The 19,303-nt window shown below is 42.7% G+C and overlaps 1 protein-coding gene across 3 annotated transcripts in view; it reads right to left on the bottom strand.

Moving 5' to 3' along the window:
• DTWD2 (DTW domain containing 2) overlaps window positions 1-16,182 on the bottom strand; it is a 96,695-nt gene extending 80,513 nt beyond the window's left edge. The window contains exon 1 of one of the 3 annotated variants that reach the window (XM_072860453.1): window positions 15,957-16,182. In XM_072860453.1, coding sequence (XP_072716554.1) covers window positions 15,957-16,102 — 146 coding nt within the window. In that variant the 5' untranslated portion in view covers window positions 16,103-16,182. The remainder of the gene's footprint in view (window positions 1-15,956) is intronic. The other 2 variants (XM_072860452.1, XM_072860454.1) reach the window with 2 other exon arrangements.
• Between the last annotated feature and the right edge of the window lie 3,121 nt (window positions 16,183-19,303).

Raw genomic sequence — 19,303 nt, 5'->3', positions numbered from 1 at the left:
CCAACCTGGTCACTAGGAACATGTTTCTTTACACACAGCATAAACGCCCACAGAAACCTCTCCTAAGCAGCCGCCTCATACAGTTTGAACTGTCAATCACTTGAGCTCAACAGTCCAGCCAGCTCTTTGTTCATTTTGTAGCCCCACTGATCTACTCTGTATCTTCTCAGCTTGACTACCAGGGTATTGTAGAACATTGTCAAATGCTCAGACAAATGTAACCACCACTATTTCAAAACCTGTCATCAGGGTTAGATACTATTAAATCCATTAACGACTCTGGCAAAGAAGGTGGGCATGCTGTTATTCCTTCTGTCCCCTACCCCCACTTGTTTTTGTGGTACCTGACTTCATTAGGCCTCTGATAGTGCCCTTATTAAATTTCTCCCCTGACCCCTCTCCAAACTGCTACATAATCTATATTTGCAAACATTAACAGAATATATGAAACCAAAGCAGTGGTTCATAACAGAATGATATTAAAAAATAACTAACTTAATAGGGTTTGATGGATTATATCCACTGTACTGTTATAAATGTTAAAGACATTACCAAAGTAGTTTTAGAGACTGAAGCTCTAAGATATTTAGGTGTCTAGATCCCTTTGAAACTACTTGAGTTTAAAACACATACATATCCATCAGAATCCCTGCTTCAATTTCAGAAGGCATGAAGCGGCTACACATATAAGAAAGTTTGTTGTACTCAATGGGGTTTTTAAATCTACTTGGAGATGACATTCTAAAAGGCACTTAAAATGAACTTAAGGCACTGCATTAGCTGCCTGCTTTTACATACATGAGGGTTTTTAAAAGAACTTAGATCTTCGGTAGAATTAGATGTAGGTCTCCAAGAGAAACAGCACATCTGGATTTAACTGCTCATCTCTTTGGTATTTTAATGAAGAAATTCCCTATTAGAGGGTACAATTAACAAGCCCTTCTATTAAAAATAGCAAAACACATTTAAACCCTAATGATTTTACAGGCTCAAAACTCCATTTGATGAAAACTCCAGAGAGAGAGAAATTATCAAGCTTCTAAATCAAACCCTAATAGACACCAAGGAAAAAATTACAGGGACTATTCCCAAATTGTGTAGTATTGAATTCAGACCTATCAGGAAAAACAAGTTCCACACATTATAAAACTGAAGTGGACCACTACAGTTGCCCCATACAAGTAACAAAAGACAAGAACCCCCCAATCGCCCTTTTTGAGCATCCTTCTTTATAAAATACTACTCTTTATAAAATACTACTATAAAATACTACATTTTCTGGCAGTTAAGAATATAATCCAGTGTTAACAAAACTAGCCACGTTTAGTCACTGTCCACTCATAACAGGATGACCTTATCTCTGATTAACTTTTCAAACCTCCGGACAGTTTGGCTTCCTTAATGAACCCACAAATTGTAGGTGCTTTATTTAAGGTAAGGAACATTTTCTTTCCACTATCTGATGTGAGCATCAAAATATATAATTCCTGAACATTTCACATTCATTCCAATTTGCTCCATTGATCTCCCCCTAGTCCATTATTTACCTATTTTCAATTTCATTAAACTGGACTTTTGAAATAAATAGAAATGTTGAAGTGCTGGTACTGAACAGAAGTATAGGGAAGAATGCCTATCCCATGACACCATAAGAAAATTAAAATATTTTATAACAAACATTGTAAGACTGTATAAGCAGGTATTGTCAATTCATATAAAAAGCGTTCCTTTTAAGGTGCTCCTTCCAAAACCTAAGGAGCATGCACACTCAATTTGATTTAAAATATCTAGCCTTTTGGATAATAGTTGATTGATGGCTTAAAAAAAAAAAAAACCAACCAAAACACAACAAACTCAGAAAATTGTATTATTGATCATTAATATAGAAACAATTAAGAAAAATATGTAGAAAGAAATAAAGATCAGTCACAGTAAGTATTTAGCTACTCATCAGGCAAGAAAAATTCCAGCTAACTTTACAATATAAACCATCTACTATCTACTACTGTTGTGCCAGAAGAGCCATAGGATGAGGCCTCCAGGACTCATTTTGCCCATTTTCTTTACACAATGCCCAGCAAAATAAAAATTAAGTACAGCAAGATTCTCCTGTAAAGGACACATAAAGGACACATTCTCCTTTATTTGGGTCCTGATAAAGGACACATTCTCCTTTATTTGACTAAGCTGATATAGCTGGACATCCATGAGAAGACAAACTTGAGATTAAACAAAAACCACCTGTTACAGAGAGTTTACAGGTCTTCAATATTGACATAGATGTTTAATAGCTTAGGAACTGAGGACAAGAATTTTAAAAGGAACTCTTACCAGAAATGATAGGCATCATTGGTGTAACTCAGAAATGGTATGTAGAAAGATGGGAGAAAAAAAATAGCTGAGGACTATGTCTTAGAAGCCAAAGGGGAGCTATGCTTCCAGTAACAACACAGGCAACTACAAGGCTGACATATCCAGGAGTTTGAAGTTGGATTATTTGTTCCAAGCAGAAAGCATTACAGACTTTGCAAAAAAAATTTCAGCAGAGCTTGTGGAGCAAAAGTACAATCCTGGTAAAGCTATAAAAGAGCCAAGAGAAAACCGAATCCAGTGCTCAGAAGATAGTATTTGACTTTAAAAATGACAAAGTGACACACAGGTGCATTGCAAGGGATAAATCTGGGAGATAAGATGGTGGAATGAAATACAGTCACTAAAAGGAAGAGAGAAGACTCCAACAACCACCTTCCACAACTGAAATGGAAGACCACAAAAAAAAAAAATCATAAATGAAAGGCAGCCAAAAAACTAGACGTGGAAGAAGCCAGATCACCCTGATAATTCATTCTCGGAGAAGTCAGGAGAAAAAAAAAAAAAACTAAGAAATTCTAGGCATACAGATTCAAGAAGGGAGGGAAGTTTGAGTGGTGCATCTGAAGTGACAGGAAAGCTTGGTTTTGTAAAAGTGAAACTCAATTAGGCTGAGGGGAAAACAAAAGAAGAAAAAAAAGACAGGGTAACTGAAGAAGAATCTGAGTGAAGTAAGACCACATCAGTCATAGGATGTTCAGACAAGCTCTACAGTACTTCTATGTCATAAACAACTCTGCGATATGTCAGGGCTGGGTTTCCTCAAAAAGAAATACTGTTCTGTTTCATAGCACTACATTCCAGGTGAAATTCACCTATGCCAATCTCGGATGCAAGCAACAGAATTCACAAGAAAAAAAAAAGAAATCACAGAATTGGCTGTGCTTAAACTAACTCTTACTTGGGTATATGGATGACAGTCTTCAGCTCTCGCCTACTTTTGTAACCATCACAACATGAAAAGTAAAATACATATTTTTTGCTCCAACAACCTTTTGCTTTGTGTTATGTTTACAAAAATCAATAGCAATTCTTGTAAAGGAACCATTGGTGTTTTTTGTATTCCTTATGATTGAATTGGGAAGGCTTGATCAATGTTGAAACATCTTTGGCTTCTCTTACAATACACTACCAACCCCAAGGCAAAGTTGCACTTGCTGTAATTACAGAAAAGAAGCAGATCAAAGGTACTAGAGTTGCTTTAATTAATGAGATTATTCTCTGCTGCAGTTCTTGTCTCTGGTTGTGCTCCTACTAGCCTGTAGTTGTCCATTGTCAAAAGGATGTGGCCAGCCTGGCATACCCTTTTTTCTTTTTTAATTTTAATGCCAGCAGATCAAAATGGATGCTAACCAAGTCAGCTGAATACATAATAAGTGGCCTAAAAAGGTCACTACTCATTAATCTGATGACAAGATAATAGGAAATGAAAAAATGCCTTTGAAATTTAGCCCAGCAGAAAGAAGTAACATTCAAGTCACTAAAATTTTTAATTCATCGACAGTTCTGGCACCACTTATTACTGCTAATACAGGCCAAAGAAACAACAGCATGAGAAACTACGGATACAGTAACTGCTAAATGAAGAACAAAAATAAACTGAAACCCACTGACCAATGTTTAGCTTGATATTTACAATTCTAACCAATAGAAGCCACAGAATTTAGTGTGTAAACTATAATCATGTAAAGCAACATTAGTAAAAGTGTGTTAAGATTATAAGAGACACTGAACTTCAAAGCAAACGCTTGGTAATTTTTCTACTTACCTTTAGCTTCTCTTCCTAAAATGTGGTATATATGATATATGTGGGATATGAACACATAAATCAAGTATCCAAAAAAAATACAGTCATGGCAACAGAGCTTGTCTTCATGCCACTCGTATTTGCTACAGGGTTCACAAAGCCCCAAAGCAGGGTCATACACCTGATTTACACCAAGGTCTATCTTACCTTCTCAGCTGCCTATATACCTACACTTATGGAAACTGAAATACATTTAAATCTCTACCCTTCTGTTTTAAATTATACACATATTTGAAATTATTTATATAAAAATCACTAAATGTCAGGAATAAACACTTATTTTACATTCACAGTAAGGAGATGAGAAATTTTTGCCAATACTTCTAGTTATTTTTTGAAGAAATAAACCTATAGGTGACAAGGCCTGTAACTATTTTATTAGGCTCATCTATGTTGAAACTAGCTTACAAAAGTCTCATCAATTCACCAGTTCAGGGAATTCTGTCCACATGTTTGGACGATACTTTGAAAAACCTATGCATGCGATTACTAGGCCAACACAAGGGTACAACAGAATTGCAAATGCACCATGTTTTTTGAAAAATAATAAATGAAAAAGAAAGAAATAAAATTCAGTTCCATAGGCCAAAAAATCCACAAAGAGATAAATAATTTCTGATTCCTTCAGCTATACTGCCACACACAGAACAATTTACCCACACCACTATTAACAGCTAACACTAACAGCTGAAGACAACTTTTTTACAAAACATAATTCCTCTTCCTAGTGTTTCCCTGCTAGGCACTCCCCTCTTCCCCAACCTCAAACTGCAGTTGGATCACTGACAAAGTCCTTCCACACAAATACAGAGCAGACCCAAGATTTAATTTCTTCATCATAAACTCTTTTCACATACACTCTGTTAGACATATCTGCAAAATACTGAATATTACCTACCAAAATATCTTTGTCATCAAATGCTGATGTTGCAGACACTCTTGAGATACCGTCATGTAAACTACAATACATAATATCTCCATAATGCAACCTTTGACTGCCACTAAGAACTGGAAAGCCAAGTTCACGTTTACAAAAGATTACTATTCCTAGAGATTTGCCTCATCTCAAAATTAAATTTTCTTACCAGCTACTTGCACTCTTCTGGCAGATCTCTAGTCTTCCATTGTCTCATTACTATCCTATAACTTCACCAAGACCAACTCCTCTGTTGAAGGCACTACTTCCTTCTGCCAGCTTTTGGTCAAAGGGCCAGGACTGACAGTATTAACATAACCTCATCATCAGTGGTTACATTATTAGCTTCTGTACCTCACAAGAAAGGTATATAATTAATTTTAATTTATTTTGAATGAGGATACTTTTTATTTAGTATATTAAGTTATCTCAGTGCTCTTTTACAGCACTTTAAACTTACCCAAGTCAAGCTTCCACAGTTCTACCTTCTACCTCCAGTCTGAGAACCCTACCCACAGCAGGCAGAAAGCTGGTAAAAGCCTGTCCAGCAGAAAAATCATTCAGCAGAACAGCTAATTGGTTTGTTCAGCTTCAAGAGAAGGCTGAGGGGTGACCTAACCACAGTCTACAACTTTCTCAAGGGGGACAGCGGAGGGGGAGGTGCTCTGGTGACCAGCGATAGGACACAAGGAAATGGAATGAAGCTGCATCAGGGAAAGTTCAGACTGGACATTAGGAGAAGGTTCTTCATTGAGAGGGTGGTCGGTCACTGGAACAGGATCCCCAGGGAAGTCGTCACGACATCAAGCCTGTCAGAGTTCAAGAAGCATCTGGACAATGCTCTTAGTCATATGGTTTACATCTAGGTAGTCCTGCAAGGAGCAGGGAGTTGGACTTGATGATCCTTATGGGTGTCTTCCAACTCGAGATTTTCTATGGTGATTCTAATCTACATTGGATTAGAACATTGCTCTCAGCAATGGTGATCACAGGGCACAGTTCTCAGGCACTACTGGAGTAACCATCCCATTGCTATTAGACTCTAAGACACAGATGGAGCTTCAGGAGGACACACCTCTGCAAGTCTCAGACTGCAGGGAGTGCTTGAGGCCTATCACTGGGGCATAAGGTCTTCTAGCCTGCTGGAGGCATGCCGTTGTCCACTAGCTGTGCTACAAAGTGAAAGAGCTGTGCGGGGAGGTCACCCTGCAGAGCATCAAGAGCATGAGAAAGAGATCAGCTGGATCTCTTCCAAGACCCTGAACCTTCAGATGCAGCAGAGGGGCACGAAGAACCTGTGCCCATGAAGCTGGTAAGATAGAACTCCTATTATAATGAAGTCTGGGAGGTGGTGAACTCTCACACCAGGAGGAAGGCTCCTGCCCCACCCAATGACTTGCAGTTACACAACATGTTCACTGTCTTCATAGTTGCTGAGAAGCTGGGAGTACTGTTCAATGGAGCATCTCTGATGGCTTGGCATGACCCACTCAGGACGACTAGAAAGAAGCAGGAAGTGATAGTGGTAGAAGACTCCCTGCTGCAGGGGATGGAAGCCTCTCATGATCTGTCTTCTAGGGAAGTTTGCTGCTTGCTCAGGGCTCACATTTGGCATTTGTTAAAAAGCGACCAATGCTCATGTGGCCCTCTGACTTCTACTCTCTGCTGCTCTTCCATGTAGGCACCAATGATACTGTTGGAGTGACCCAAGAAGTATCAAGCATGACTACAGAGCTCTGGGGGTGGTGGTGTAGGGAACATGTGGGGTTCTTGTCAGTCCTGCTGGTGAGGGGGAAGGGTCTCAGAAGGACTCGATGGACCCTGCAGGTTAACAACTGGTTGTGCAGCTGGTGTCAGCAACAGGGTTTTGGTTTCTACAACCATGGGATCCTCTTTGAGAGTCAACAGCTACTTGAAAAAAATGGGATGCATTTACTAAATGGGGTAAAACTACCTTTGCCAACAGGCTGGCCAAACTACTGTTAGGGAAAGCTTTAAACTGCAAATTATGGGGAAGGGAGAGATTCCTCAACAAACAAGTAAAGAATTTGGGTAGGCAAGCCTCACGGTGATGGGAACAGAAGGAATACAGCAACCAAAAAACCCAGGGGTGAAGTGAGGACAGGCACACGAAGAAGGAGGTGCCTGCAGAACAGCCTAATGGGGAAAGCTCCTAAGCCTGTACTGGAGAATCGGCACATTCAGGTGCCTCTCTGAAATGCTTCTAGACTCAGGATGGGAACAAACATCACCAGTGCTGAGCAGAAAGGAAGGATCACCTCCCTCAACCTGCCAGCAGTGCTGGAGTCAGTTGAGAGTGTATGGGTCAAGATTACCAGGCAGACCAACACAGGCGGTTTGTAGTGGATATCTGCTCTAGACCTTCTGATCAGGTAGAAGTAGGTGAGGCTTTCCTTAAACAACTGTAAGAAGCCTTACGTTCACAGACCTTGGTCCTCATGGGCAGCTTTAACCACCCTGATATCTGCTGGAAAGCAATACGGGAGGGCTCAAGCAATCTAGGAGGGCTCAAGCAATCTAGGAGATCTGAGTATGTTGATGACAAATTCCTGGCATAGGTGACTGAGGAACCCATAGGGAAAGTTGCTCTGCTGAATGTGATACTTATGGACAAGGGAGAGGCAGCCTTGGCATGACCATGAGATGGTGGAGTTCAGGATCCTAAGAAGAGAGAGCACAGCAAAAAGCAGGACCATTGCCTTGCATTTCTGGAGAGCAGACTTCAACCTCTTCAGGGATCTGCTTGGAAGAATCCCTCGAGATGAGGCCACGAAGAGAAAAGCAGTCCAGGACAGTTGGCTGATATTGAAGGATCACCTACTCCAAACTCAGCAAAGGTCCATCCTAACAAGCAGGAAATTAGCAAGCAGGAAGCCTGCATGGATAAGCCAGGAACTCCTGACTAAAGTCAGACTTGAAAAAACAAAGAAACGTACAAGAGATGGAAGCAGGGACAGGTGACCCAGGAAGAATACAGAGCTGCTGTCTGAGAATGTAGGGATGGCCAAGGCTGACCTGGAGTTTAATCTGGTAATGGATGTGAAGGGCAACAAGAAAGGCTTCTTCAAGTACCTAAACAGCAAAAAAGGCAGCTAGGGAAAACATGAGGCCGCTGCTGAATGGGGCAGGGGAACTGGTGACACAGGACATGGAAAAGGCTGAGGTGCTCAACGCCTTCCTTGCCTCTGTCTTTATGAGTAAAATCAGCCTTTGGGAATCCCAGGCCCTTGAAACCAGGGGAGAAAGTATGGAGCAAGGAAGACTTATCCTTAGTGGAGGAGGACAAGATTAGGGAGCACTTAAACTGGATGTTCAAAAGTCCACGAGGCCTGATGGGTTGCATCCATGCATGCTAAGGGGTGTGGCTGATGCTATCGTAAGGCCAATTTTTATTATCTCTGGATAGTGGGAGAGGTTGCTGAAGACTGAAAGAAAGGAAATGTCACTCCTGTCTGCAAGAAGGGCAAGAGGATCCAGGGAACTACAGGTCAGTTCAACCTCACATCAATCCCTGGGAAGGTAGTGGGGAAAATCCTCATGGAAATCATTTCCAAACACATCAAGGACAAGAAGGGGATTAGGAGTAGTCAGATGGATCTACAGAGTGGAAATCATGCTTGACCAACCTGATGGCCTTCTACAGTGAGGTGACTAGCTTGGTGGATGAGAGGATAGCAGTGGATGCTGCTTACCTAAATTTTGGTAAAGCAAAGTTGTCAGTGTCTCAGCCTCCCATAACGCCTTCCTAGATAAACTGATACCTCAGCACCTAACTGATATCTGAGTACAACTTAGATAAGCCAATAGTGAGGAGGAGTGAGAACTGACTGAACAGCCAGGTGCAGAGGATTGTGGCCAGTGGAACAAAGTCCAGTTGGAGGCAAGTCACTAGTGGAGTACTCCAGGCATTGATACTGGGGCCAATACTGTTTAACCTCTTCATTAGTGAGCTGGATGCTGGGACAGAGTGCACCCATAGCAAGTTCACAGATGATACACTGGGAGGAGTGGAAGGTACATGGCTGTGCTGCTATCCAGAGGTGTGACTGATAAATTAACCCCTTCAAGAAAAGAAAGTTCAGAAAACAATGTAGGAAGTCACCACAGCTATCATAAAGGAAGCTGGACTTATTTCAACACAAAGGGGACTGAAGGGTGGCCTTTGCTTTAGATAAACTGCTCTACCAGTTGAGTGGGTCAATTGTTTGTGTAAATGGCCTCCCCTGAGATAATCAATAGAGAGTATTATCTTCCTGACCCAGCCAGACCAGCATGGAGAAAGTATTTATGTGGCTCAGCTCAGCATAGTATAAAAGCTGAACAAACATCAAATAAACTTTGAAGAGAGCAATGGGCTTGAGCTGGGTTCAACCCATGCGTTCCTTTCCAGCAACTTAGGATGCTCTAGCACATAGAGACCAGTAATCACATTTCTATTGTGATCCAATATCCACTGTAGATTGCAGTTGCCATATTGTGATTCTATTGTGATTTCAGTACACTGCTGTATCACTCTGCTAAATCAAAATTCATGTAACGTCAGATATGTTCAAATAAGTAAACCTGCTATTAAACTTTCAGCCTTTCCCTACGTGGACTATCTAGAAGAACCTCATCAGGGAATATTGGACTCTGACAAGAAGGACCTTGACAGGCTGGAGAAATGGGCTGACAGGAACCCCATGAAGTTTCAACACAGGGAAATGCAAACTCCTGCATATGGGGAAGAATAACCCCAGGCACCAGTACACACTTTGGGACCAAATGGGCGGAAAATAGCTCTGTAGAGAAGGACCTGACAGAAAACAAGCTAATCATGAGCCAGCAAAGTGTCCTTGCCCTTGCCACAAAGGCAGCAACAGCATCCTGCGCTGCATTAAGAACACTGCTTGGAGGTTAAGGGAGGTGATCCTTCCTCTCAACTCAGCACTGGTAAGGCCACATCTGGAGCGCTGGGTCCAGTTCTGGGCTTCCCAGTACAAGACAGACAAACTTACTGGAGCATGTCCAGCACACGGCCAAAGATGACTAAGGGACTGAAGCATTTTTTGTATGAGGAGAGGCTGAGGGCTGGGACTCTTCAGCCTGGAAAAGAGAAGGCTCAGGAGGATCTCATCCATGTGTCTAAATGCCTGATGGGAGGGAATGAAAACAGAGGAGCCAGACTCTTCTCAGCAGTGCCCACTATCAGGGGAAGAGGCAATGGGCATAAGTAAAACACATGAAACACCCTCTGAATACAGGAAAACATTCTTTTTACTGGTCAAACACTGGAAGGGGTTCCCAGAGTGGTTCTGGAGTCTCCATCCTTGGAGATATTAAAAACCCAACTGGACATGGTCCTGGGCAGCCTGCTCTAGCTGACCCTGTTTGAACAGGGGTCTGGACTAGATGATCTCAAGAGGTCCTTGCCAACCTCACCCATTCTCTGATTATGTGATGTAAGCAACAGTGACATGGCAGAGCAATCATACTACAGCCACAGATGAGAACCCTAACCCTGCCAGAATGTGAGATTGGTCATTGACAACTATATCCTGACAGGAGGTGGGTATTCCTCTTCACACAGCAAAAGAGAAATGTCTAAAGTGAAAAAAAATGACACCAAAGTATGGGATGGTAATACTGCTCCTTTTCACCACCATTTGGAGAAGGAGCTATATTACTAGTATCTTATTATCACTGCTGCACCAACCACAGCTAACAGAGATCCACATAGACTAGATGATACTTACTCTCCTTCACAGTAGCGTCGTACATACAAACACTAATACCAAATGACGAGATACAGCAGATCCCTCCTGAAATCCTACAAGAGTCCTTCCAGTCACACAGTGAACCCACCTCACCTGATGAAGGAAAGTAATTACTGGCACAACCTGGCTTTTAGTTGCTGCCAAATTTAACATGCATGTGAATGGACCTCATTTTTGTTTCATCTGCTCAGGCTTCTCCTTTCTGTCTCCTGATGATGCACAAATTTAGCTCTTTCTCAGCGCTGCAGAATCACCTTATTTATCCCCTTATTTATCACCTTATGTAATTTTGACAGGTAGGTTCTCAGATACACTTGTAAACCCACTTTATGCATTTAACTATACTGAAAATGAGTAAATTCAGCAAAAATATTGTTCTGATTTAGGAATCTTTAAAAGTGCTAATAGTGTTTTAAAAAATTTTCCTTTGATACACCACTTAAGAACCTGGAATAATAAAATTCACTCAAGTGATGCCTGTCACCTAACCATGTGTATTTTTTTTTTCCTTTTTTCAAAGCAAACGTAATAGGAAATGCATGAAACTCAAAAAAAAATCCTACAGAACAGTAAGTCACCTCTTACAAGTCATGAACCATGGGGAAATATACAGTTTCAGTTACATGAGAAATTTATTTAAGCAGTGATAAGCAATCAATACTTTCAGGGAGTGAAAAATTGCAATAAACTTAGAGCAGTGAAAATAAATGCCTAGAGTTCATTTTTAAGAACATCAAAGACATCAAAGGCTATGAAGCTATTTTCTTGCAGCAGGCATTGCTAAAAGAATTAATGCATGCTTATTTCACTTTCTCTGATAGTTAATTAAACTTTAAAATTCACGTTTACACTTAAATACCATACCAATGTGCTATAAAGCAACTGCATATATTTATTTTGTTGAAGAAAGACCACATTACTTCTTCAGACTCAGCCTTTACATGATTTAACAGGATTATTAACAAATGTGGGACACTTATGTAAGAACATTATATTTTTCCTCAAAATATCAAGCAGTACTATGCCATCACATGTAATTATCAATTTATCAACACTATCAAGAGCACTCACACAGTACCCAAATTAAGTATAGTATCTGTAATATTTTAGATATAGGCAAAGGAGCATTTGTATTAAAGGATTAAAGTTATTCCATCTCTTCGGGTTTTTTTCCCCTCTTGAAATACAAATACTATATAACAGCATATATTGTAGCAAAACCTATTCATTGTTATCCTAACTTTACAACACAAATTAGTCCTGCAAACATAGAGGACTGTTTCCAGTGGGGATTTGTGATACTCCACAAGAGACCTATCAATGCCCGTAGATCATGAATGATACTCACAGTTAAAAATCTTAGTTTTTCCTGAAAACATTCCTCAGAAGTTCTCCTGCTACAGTAAAATTCTGCACATGCACAGTCAAGATCTGTGGTAACAAGCCATTGTGCATTTATTGCTTTTGTACTACCAAAAGGCTTTTTCCCTAACAGCACACCAAGTATCTAGAAAAGAGTGAACTCTGACCCACACAAGGACACAGTTTCAAAATACTATATTGTTCTGAGTGTCACACCACAAAAATCAAATTGTTGTCCTCTATGGCTTCAGTTGTGGGGCCTGCTCATTTTGTTTTCCATGCTAACAGCAACTTGGAAACTATATTGAGCTTATTCTCCAATTTAAATGTTTGGGTGTGGGGCTTTAACTTCTAAACACAAGTTGAACATTTAAGCCAGCTGAGACAGTCTTAAGAAGTGATCAAATAACCATCAGTGATTTTAAGTTTATCACCACTGCCCTTCTGGTTTTGGTAGACAAACAGAATAGGTATTAAACTGTACCCTCAAGAATAAAACAGCATAAAGTCAACTGCACATACTTCATTTGGATCAGCTGTTTGCCATTTCAAACACCATGAGCACCATCATTTTCCACAGTTTTTTTTTTTTAAACTAGCACTTATATACACACACAAACACCTTCAAAATATAAAATTTCATTACATTATTTCATTCAAATTCTCCACCATAAGCTATTTGAAATGCTAGTATTTTCTCCACAACCACCACAGGCAATATAAAGTCTCAAACACATAATACTTAGAAACATTCTGCTCCTTCAAGACACTCAAGTCATTCACATTAGCCAAAATGAAAAAACTTATCTACCTTACTCCCACATTTCTGTTTCACATCTTGACTCAGTACTCATTCAAAAACTGTCAATCAGCTGTCTTGCCATATTAAAAAAAAAAAAAAAAGCCTAAACCTTAAAACAGTCCCCATGAGGAATCACCAGATGATGTTAAAGAGGACGCATTCTTCTGTGCTTTTGTACTGAATTCAGACCATCACTATAAACATTGATTCCAAATACTCTCAAATCACATTCATTCAGGTGCTTTACAGTAAAAATCTACTCTATAGTTTAGAAAATCGAGGGACTCAGTTAAAGATACCTGCCCCCAGCCATCACCATGATGCTACTGTTCAAGGTAGTAATCAAGTTTCATAATATTCCTTCCCACGATGTACCCTAAGTCACTGACTTACTCTCTTTTACTCCAAATCATGCTGCAGAATGCTGTGCTCAATTACAAGCATAATTTAGTTATATTCCTGAAGAAGAGGATGGAGAGGATTCACTGCAAAAATAGGCTGAGTGCACAATCCAGTCTTGCATCGTAATCTCCATCAAAGCTTTAGTTTTAAAACAATCACCACTTCCCTTGTTTCTTAAAAAGCAAGCAGCTCTGTGGTCTTTTTATCCTCCTTGGTTTCTCTGCCCCTACATTTCTTTCAGTGTCTGTCCTCATTGTACCCATGCTGTTCACAGCAAGCGTAATTCATTTAGGAAGCTGGTGTTCTAATACTACAATGGTGATGAGGAGCTGAGTAAATACTTTCCATCAGGTTTTACTATGAAAGACAACAGGGAGGTGCCTACTCTGGAAACCATTTTTGTAGATGACTCATCAGAGAATCTGTCCAAAATTGTAGGAACTAGAGCAGAGGCTATGAAACACACCGCCAAATAAACAACAATAATCAGCAGCACCCTACAGGCATTTAAAAAGAACTCAGGGTTAAATACCTGAATAAGGAATGACAGTGGGTTCACTCTCATTCAGCAGTTCCTTGGCACCTCAGGACTAGAAATGGCAAACGTGAAACAACTTTAAAAAAAATTAAAATCTGCAACAAATAAAACTATTAATGTAAGCAGAAACTATAATTAAAAATATGTCTAGTGAACACGTACAAAAATATATGATTTACATCAGAAGAATTGGCATGGCTTTTGCAAAAGGCAATCCTGCTTTTCAAAACTATTTAAGAGCTCTGAAAGATTCAACAGACACGAGGGTGAGGGTGCTGTAGTTGTCATTTTTGTCAGCTTTGGCTTTCCAAAAGACTTTTAACAAAGTCCCTTACCAAAAAGTTACCAGGAAACTAAGCAGCCATAGCATGAGGAAGGCTCTTATAAGAATAAGCAGAAACACATTACCCAAGGTATAAATCTCTGGCTTGCTCACACCTTGGATACTATGTGCAAAAGAGGAAGGTAGAAGCCACAACCAAAACAAACAAAAAGGTAATTCTTCCCACCCCGGGGTTTGTAGGCCTGAGGTGTTTTCTTGCCAGACAGATGTTGCAGATACCAGAACTTCACATGGGTTCAAGGGGGACTGGAGAAATTCACAGAAGAAAAGAGAAATATCTACTCGGGCATATTAAATAAACACAAAAAGCTAAAACTCCTGAGCTAAAACTCCTTGGAGAAAAAGGGAGCAGCAAAAGGGGAGTGTCACGCATCTGCTAGGTTATCATCTTTGGGCATCAACTATTGCCCATGACTATTTTTTTTAACAGTTAACATTTACAAATGTTATGACTTAATGCAATACATACTTCTTATGACGACTTATTTATGGGAACCTCACCAAAAATAAGCTCCTGAACTCTGACACTTTAAACAGACTACAGCTACACTGTTAGTAAAATTACATGCCTTTCTACTTGTTTTACCAATCAACAGAAACAGATGAAATCAATATAGTTATGGGAAATGAGGTTTTTTGGTGGTTTTGCACAAACTTTTCAGTTCAGGAACAACTGGCATACTGCCAACTCACTCTATTAAAAGGACATATATACATAGACATATAATCAGGTTACAAGATATTTCTGTAAGGTCAAAAGCCACTGGCTGAGTTCACATTAAGTTATATTAACCCCTCCATTGCTTGAATGGATTTCAAAATTAGCTGTAAAGTTGCTAGATAAACTTAGTTTCTTGATTTCTTTTGGCAAAGCACCAAAGACGGAGCAGCAGTACTGAGGTCTCATGTCCTTCACTGCACGGCACTTAGGGGACGCCGCACCCTCCCCTTCCCACCTCACCCTCCCACAGAGTCCAGGGAACATTTTCCACCTTGTCCAGGTATCACAGAGGCAGGCTGTGCTTGGAAAAAGAGGCTTGGGATCTAACTTAGCACAGCCAAATTTACACGCCCGGTGCAAACCAAAGACTTCTAAAAAAAAAAAAAAAGAAAACCACACTTTACACCAGCTCGCTGCCAGCCTCTGAAAGTCCCCCCAAGCCCTCCCCACCTGCCCGCTGCCCACCATCTTCACCGCCAGGGCCGCTGAAGCGGTTTCCCGGCCCCGCCGCAGGGAAGGCGGCTTCCTGAGGCGGAACGGCCGACGGGTGGCCGAAACCGGCATCTACCACCAGCTCCGCCGCCTACGAACGGACACACGTCTCGGCGAGACACGTATATACGCTGCCACAGAGACACAGCCTGTCTCACACAGAAACACGCCACATCTCAGGTAAACTCGAGCCGCCACATGCGTGTGTGCGAGGGCGACTTCCTCCCTAAGTAACCGACTCCGCCTCGCCCGTTGCTACGTAACCAAACCCCGTTTTCCCCGAGCTCTGCGCCACTCGCCGCCCCCCACCACCACGACGCGCCGCCCCGGGGCCTCAGCGCAGCCTCCCCAAGGCCGGGGCGGGGCGAGGGCCAGCCGGGCCCGCCAGGCCCCGCGGCTCCTCCGCGGCCGTGCCCTGCGCGTCACCTGCACCGCCCGCACTCCGGCCGCCTCTCGCAGTGCTCCACCGGCAGCTCCCACAGGCCTGCGCAGCCCTCGCTCTCCTCGCGCTCCTCGTCCCGCGCCAGGGCCGCGGCCGCCCCGCTGCCGCCCGCCGCGCTGCCCCGCTCCATGCCGGCCGGCCGCCGCCAGGGGGCGCTGGCGGGCAGTAAAGGCCGCCGCCCCCTCTCACGTGAGGCGCGCCCGCCCCTTGGCGGGGGGCCGCCGCTTCGCGGGGGCTCCTCCAATCGGGGCGCGGGGACCCCTGCGGGGTGGGGCTCCTCCAATCAGGGAGCGGGGAGCCCTGGCGGGGTGGGGGGCTCCTCCAATCGGGGCGCGGGGAGCCCTGCGGGGGGGAGGGCGGGCTCCTCCAATCAGGGCGCGGGGAGCCCTGGCGGGGTGGGGAGCTCCTCCAATCGGGGCGCGGGGAGCCCTGGAGAGGGGGGGCTCCCCCAATCGGGGCGCGGGGAGCCCTGGCGGGGGGGTGGAAGCTCCTCCAATCGGGGCGCGGGGAGGGTCGCACCCGGCGCGTTGGGGAGCGGCGCGGCCAGCAGGGGGCGCCGGCTCCCCCCGGGCTCCTCCCGCTGCCTCCCCGGCCTGAGGCCCCGGCGGGCGGAGCTGCCGCTGCCCCTGCCCCTGCCCCTGCCCCTGCCCCGGCCCGGACGGGTGTCGGCGCCTGCAGGCGGCGACAGCGGCGCTGACGGCCCGCCTGTCACAGCGGCGGAGCCGGGGGCGCCGGGCCTAGCGCCTCCCGGCAGGCCTCGGCCTTGCCGGCCGCACCGCCCGGGGCCGGCGACAGGCGCTGCCGCCCGCGGCGTTTCCTTCGGCCGGAATTGCAGCTTAGCCTCTGCCTCTCGGCCCCTCCGAGCGGTACCGGCGGTAGGTCGGGGGAAAGGCTGCGGGACCGCGGGCCTGGCCGGAGCCTGGCTCGGGGTCCGCTCGGGTGTCGGCTGCTCTGCAAACCGCGAGGTGCGAGAAAACCCAGCCAAAGGCTTGGAGCTGCCCGCCTGCTGCTCGGCGTGCACACGTGTAGGAAACGGTCTCCTGGTGCTAGTGACAGCTACGTTGGAGATTGAAATTGACACTATTTTTAAAAAAAAATTAACTGCTGGTCGTTAAATATCTGACCATTTTAATTGATATTTTATTTGAAGTGCTTCAGAGTAGACGTTTAGTCCTTCCCGTGTCTATAGGTATCCTTGACACTCTGGAGTTCACACAACTCCAGGAGAGAGGCTGCAGCACAAGCTATGCTAGTAGGAGGGTGGTAAAGGAACAGATAAGCTCTGACTGGCTTTTCCAACTTCAGTAGTACCTGCTCTTAAGAAATAAAAGAAACTGTAGATACAGACCAGGATTTAGATGCACGTTATACTCTGCTCATTAAATCAGATATGATAATAGACAGAATATATTGGAGTCTATTATACAGTAAAATGAAACTCAACTCCAAGGTTGTTGCAGTTTACCTTAGAAATCTACTGAAATACAGTAACTAGTGAATATCCACACAAGAGATCCTCTTCTGAAATTAGCAACTGCACATGAGTTGGCCAGTTGTCTTATTTCCTGTTTTTTGTTCCGCATCCATAACAAAACGTATTGTGTTTACATATTTACAATCTTCAGAGCCATTTGATGTAATTTAGGCCTGCTGGTACTAGATACATGCACAATACTAAGATGGTTTTGCTTTGGGTTTTGTATTTTTGTACTGTAGTTTTCTATTTGTAGCTCAAGCTACAAATGAATTCATTTTCTTGTATAGCTGCTAGAATGCATTTTACTCACAAGATTAAAAAATCAGAGACCAGTGATTCTGAAGCTGGCTGTAAAATTACACAGTGTAAATGCCAAAAAAGAGGTAAGGAAAAGGAAAATAACACTATGCAAATTTTAAATTATAAAGTTATTTATTGCTAGTATTATATGTCACCTAATTTAGGACAGGGGGACCAAGGGGGGGAGGAAGACTTTTCTATTAAGCTGAAAGTCTTATCACAAGATGAGTTGGTATAAACTACAAAAAGCTTATTTAGGCTGATTATTAGAAGTAACGCAGTTATAGTGGACAGGAGAAGGAGTATTAATGACTTATTCCAGGGTCACCTTCCTGCTTTCACCTTACTGAAAAGAGTCCCCATGCAGCGCTACTGACAGGAACCTGGATATGCCTTCACGAGAGATAAAACCTCAAAGACTGAGGTTTTATCCGGTCTGGTAAGAATAATCGGCTTCAGTCATAAGCTTGAAAGTAAACCATTGTAAACCATTCTGGTCTGACTACACAGAAGAAGAAAATTGATTTGCAGCTAGATGCCTAAAATAAATGCAATAATGACATGAAGTAATTTTATCATCAAGGGAATAGGCAAATGTAGCAGGGAACAGCTAGAGGCTAAACAGAGAGCGAGCACTATCTGTATATATACATCTGAAGAGCAAAGTAAGCAGTTTAAACTGAAAGAAAATGTTGGCACAAGATCAGGTTAGGATAAACTGCCCGTGACTAAAATGTAAGCTTGAAGACAGAGGGTTCCTGTTATCAGAACATTGCTGTTCTGGACTACCAACAAAAGCAGAAGGGATTAAAAGCCAGCTCAACCGTAGCGTTTATTGGAACAGAGCTAGTGTTTGCTATATGCATGTTGTTCCAGAGCTTAACAGACCAGCAACTTCTCTCACTACAGGCCAGCAAACTACAAATCTGACACTAAATACTCATTTTAAAAAATGGGAAGCATGATTTCTACGCCAAAAAGTCTTACACAACAGAACAAGTTTTGGAGGAGAAATGCCTGAATATTGAAGATTGAAGCAAAAAGTAAAATAGTTTTTATGGCAGATCTTGATAATCAATCTTTTGCAGGCTAATAGGTAGATACATCCACACTACCTATTTAATGCATGACTACCTTGATTATTTGATGTGCATACTTAAATCCAAATTAACATCTCCACCATCATATTAGAAACCTGAGGAACTCACAGCATCTCTTTGGACCAGTGTTTGCAATTGGTAAAGGTACAGACCTAAATGATGGCATGACTGGGAGTTTCTTACGTGCGTTTAATACTCTCTGATGTACTGCACTGTTCCCTTTTTGGGATCATGAATGATCACATGTTTAGTGACTAGGTGTAGTCTCACTGTAGCATGGAAAGTCCCTTAAGTTTTATGGAAAGTACCATTTCTCTGCACATCTAATCTCTTCTGCATCCTTACATAAACCATTTCTCTTTTATTTTAGGATTAGCCCTTATTAAGTAAGAACAAGTTACATTTCTTGCTCTTACAAGTGGTGTACCCGGAAGAGTCATGTGTGTTCCCCCTG

This window comes from Ciconia boyciana, chromosome 4 (genome assembly GCF_034638445.1).
Source record: "Ciconia boyciana chromosome 4, ASM3463844v1, whole genome shotgun sequence".
Classification (NCBI taxonomy): domain Eukaryota; kingdom Metazoa; phylum Chordata; class Aves; order Ciconiiformes; family Ciconiidae; genus Ciconia; species Ciconia boyciana.
This window is presented reverse-complemented; position numbering and strand designations above follow the sequence as displayed.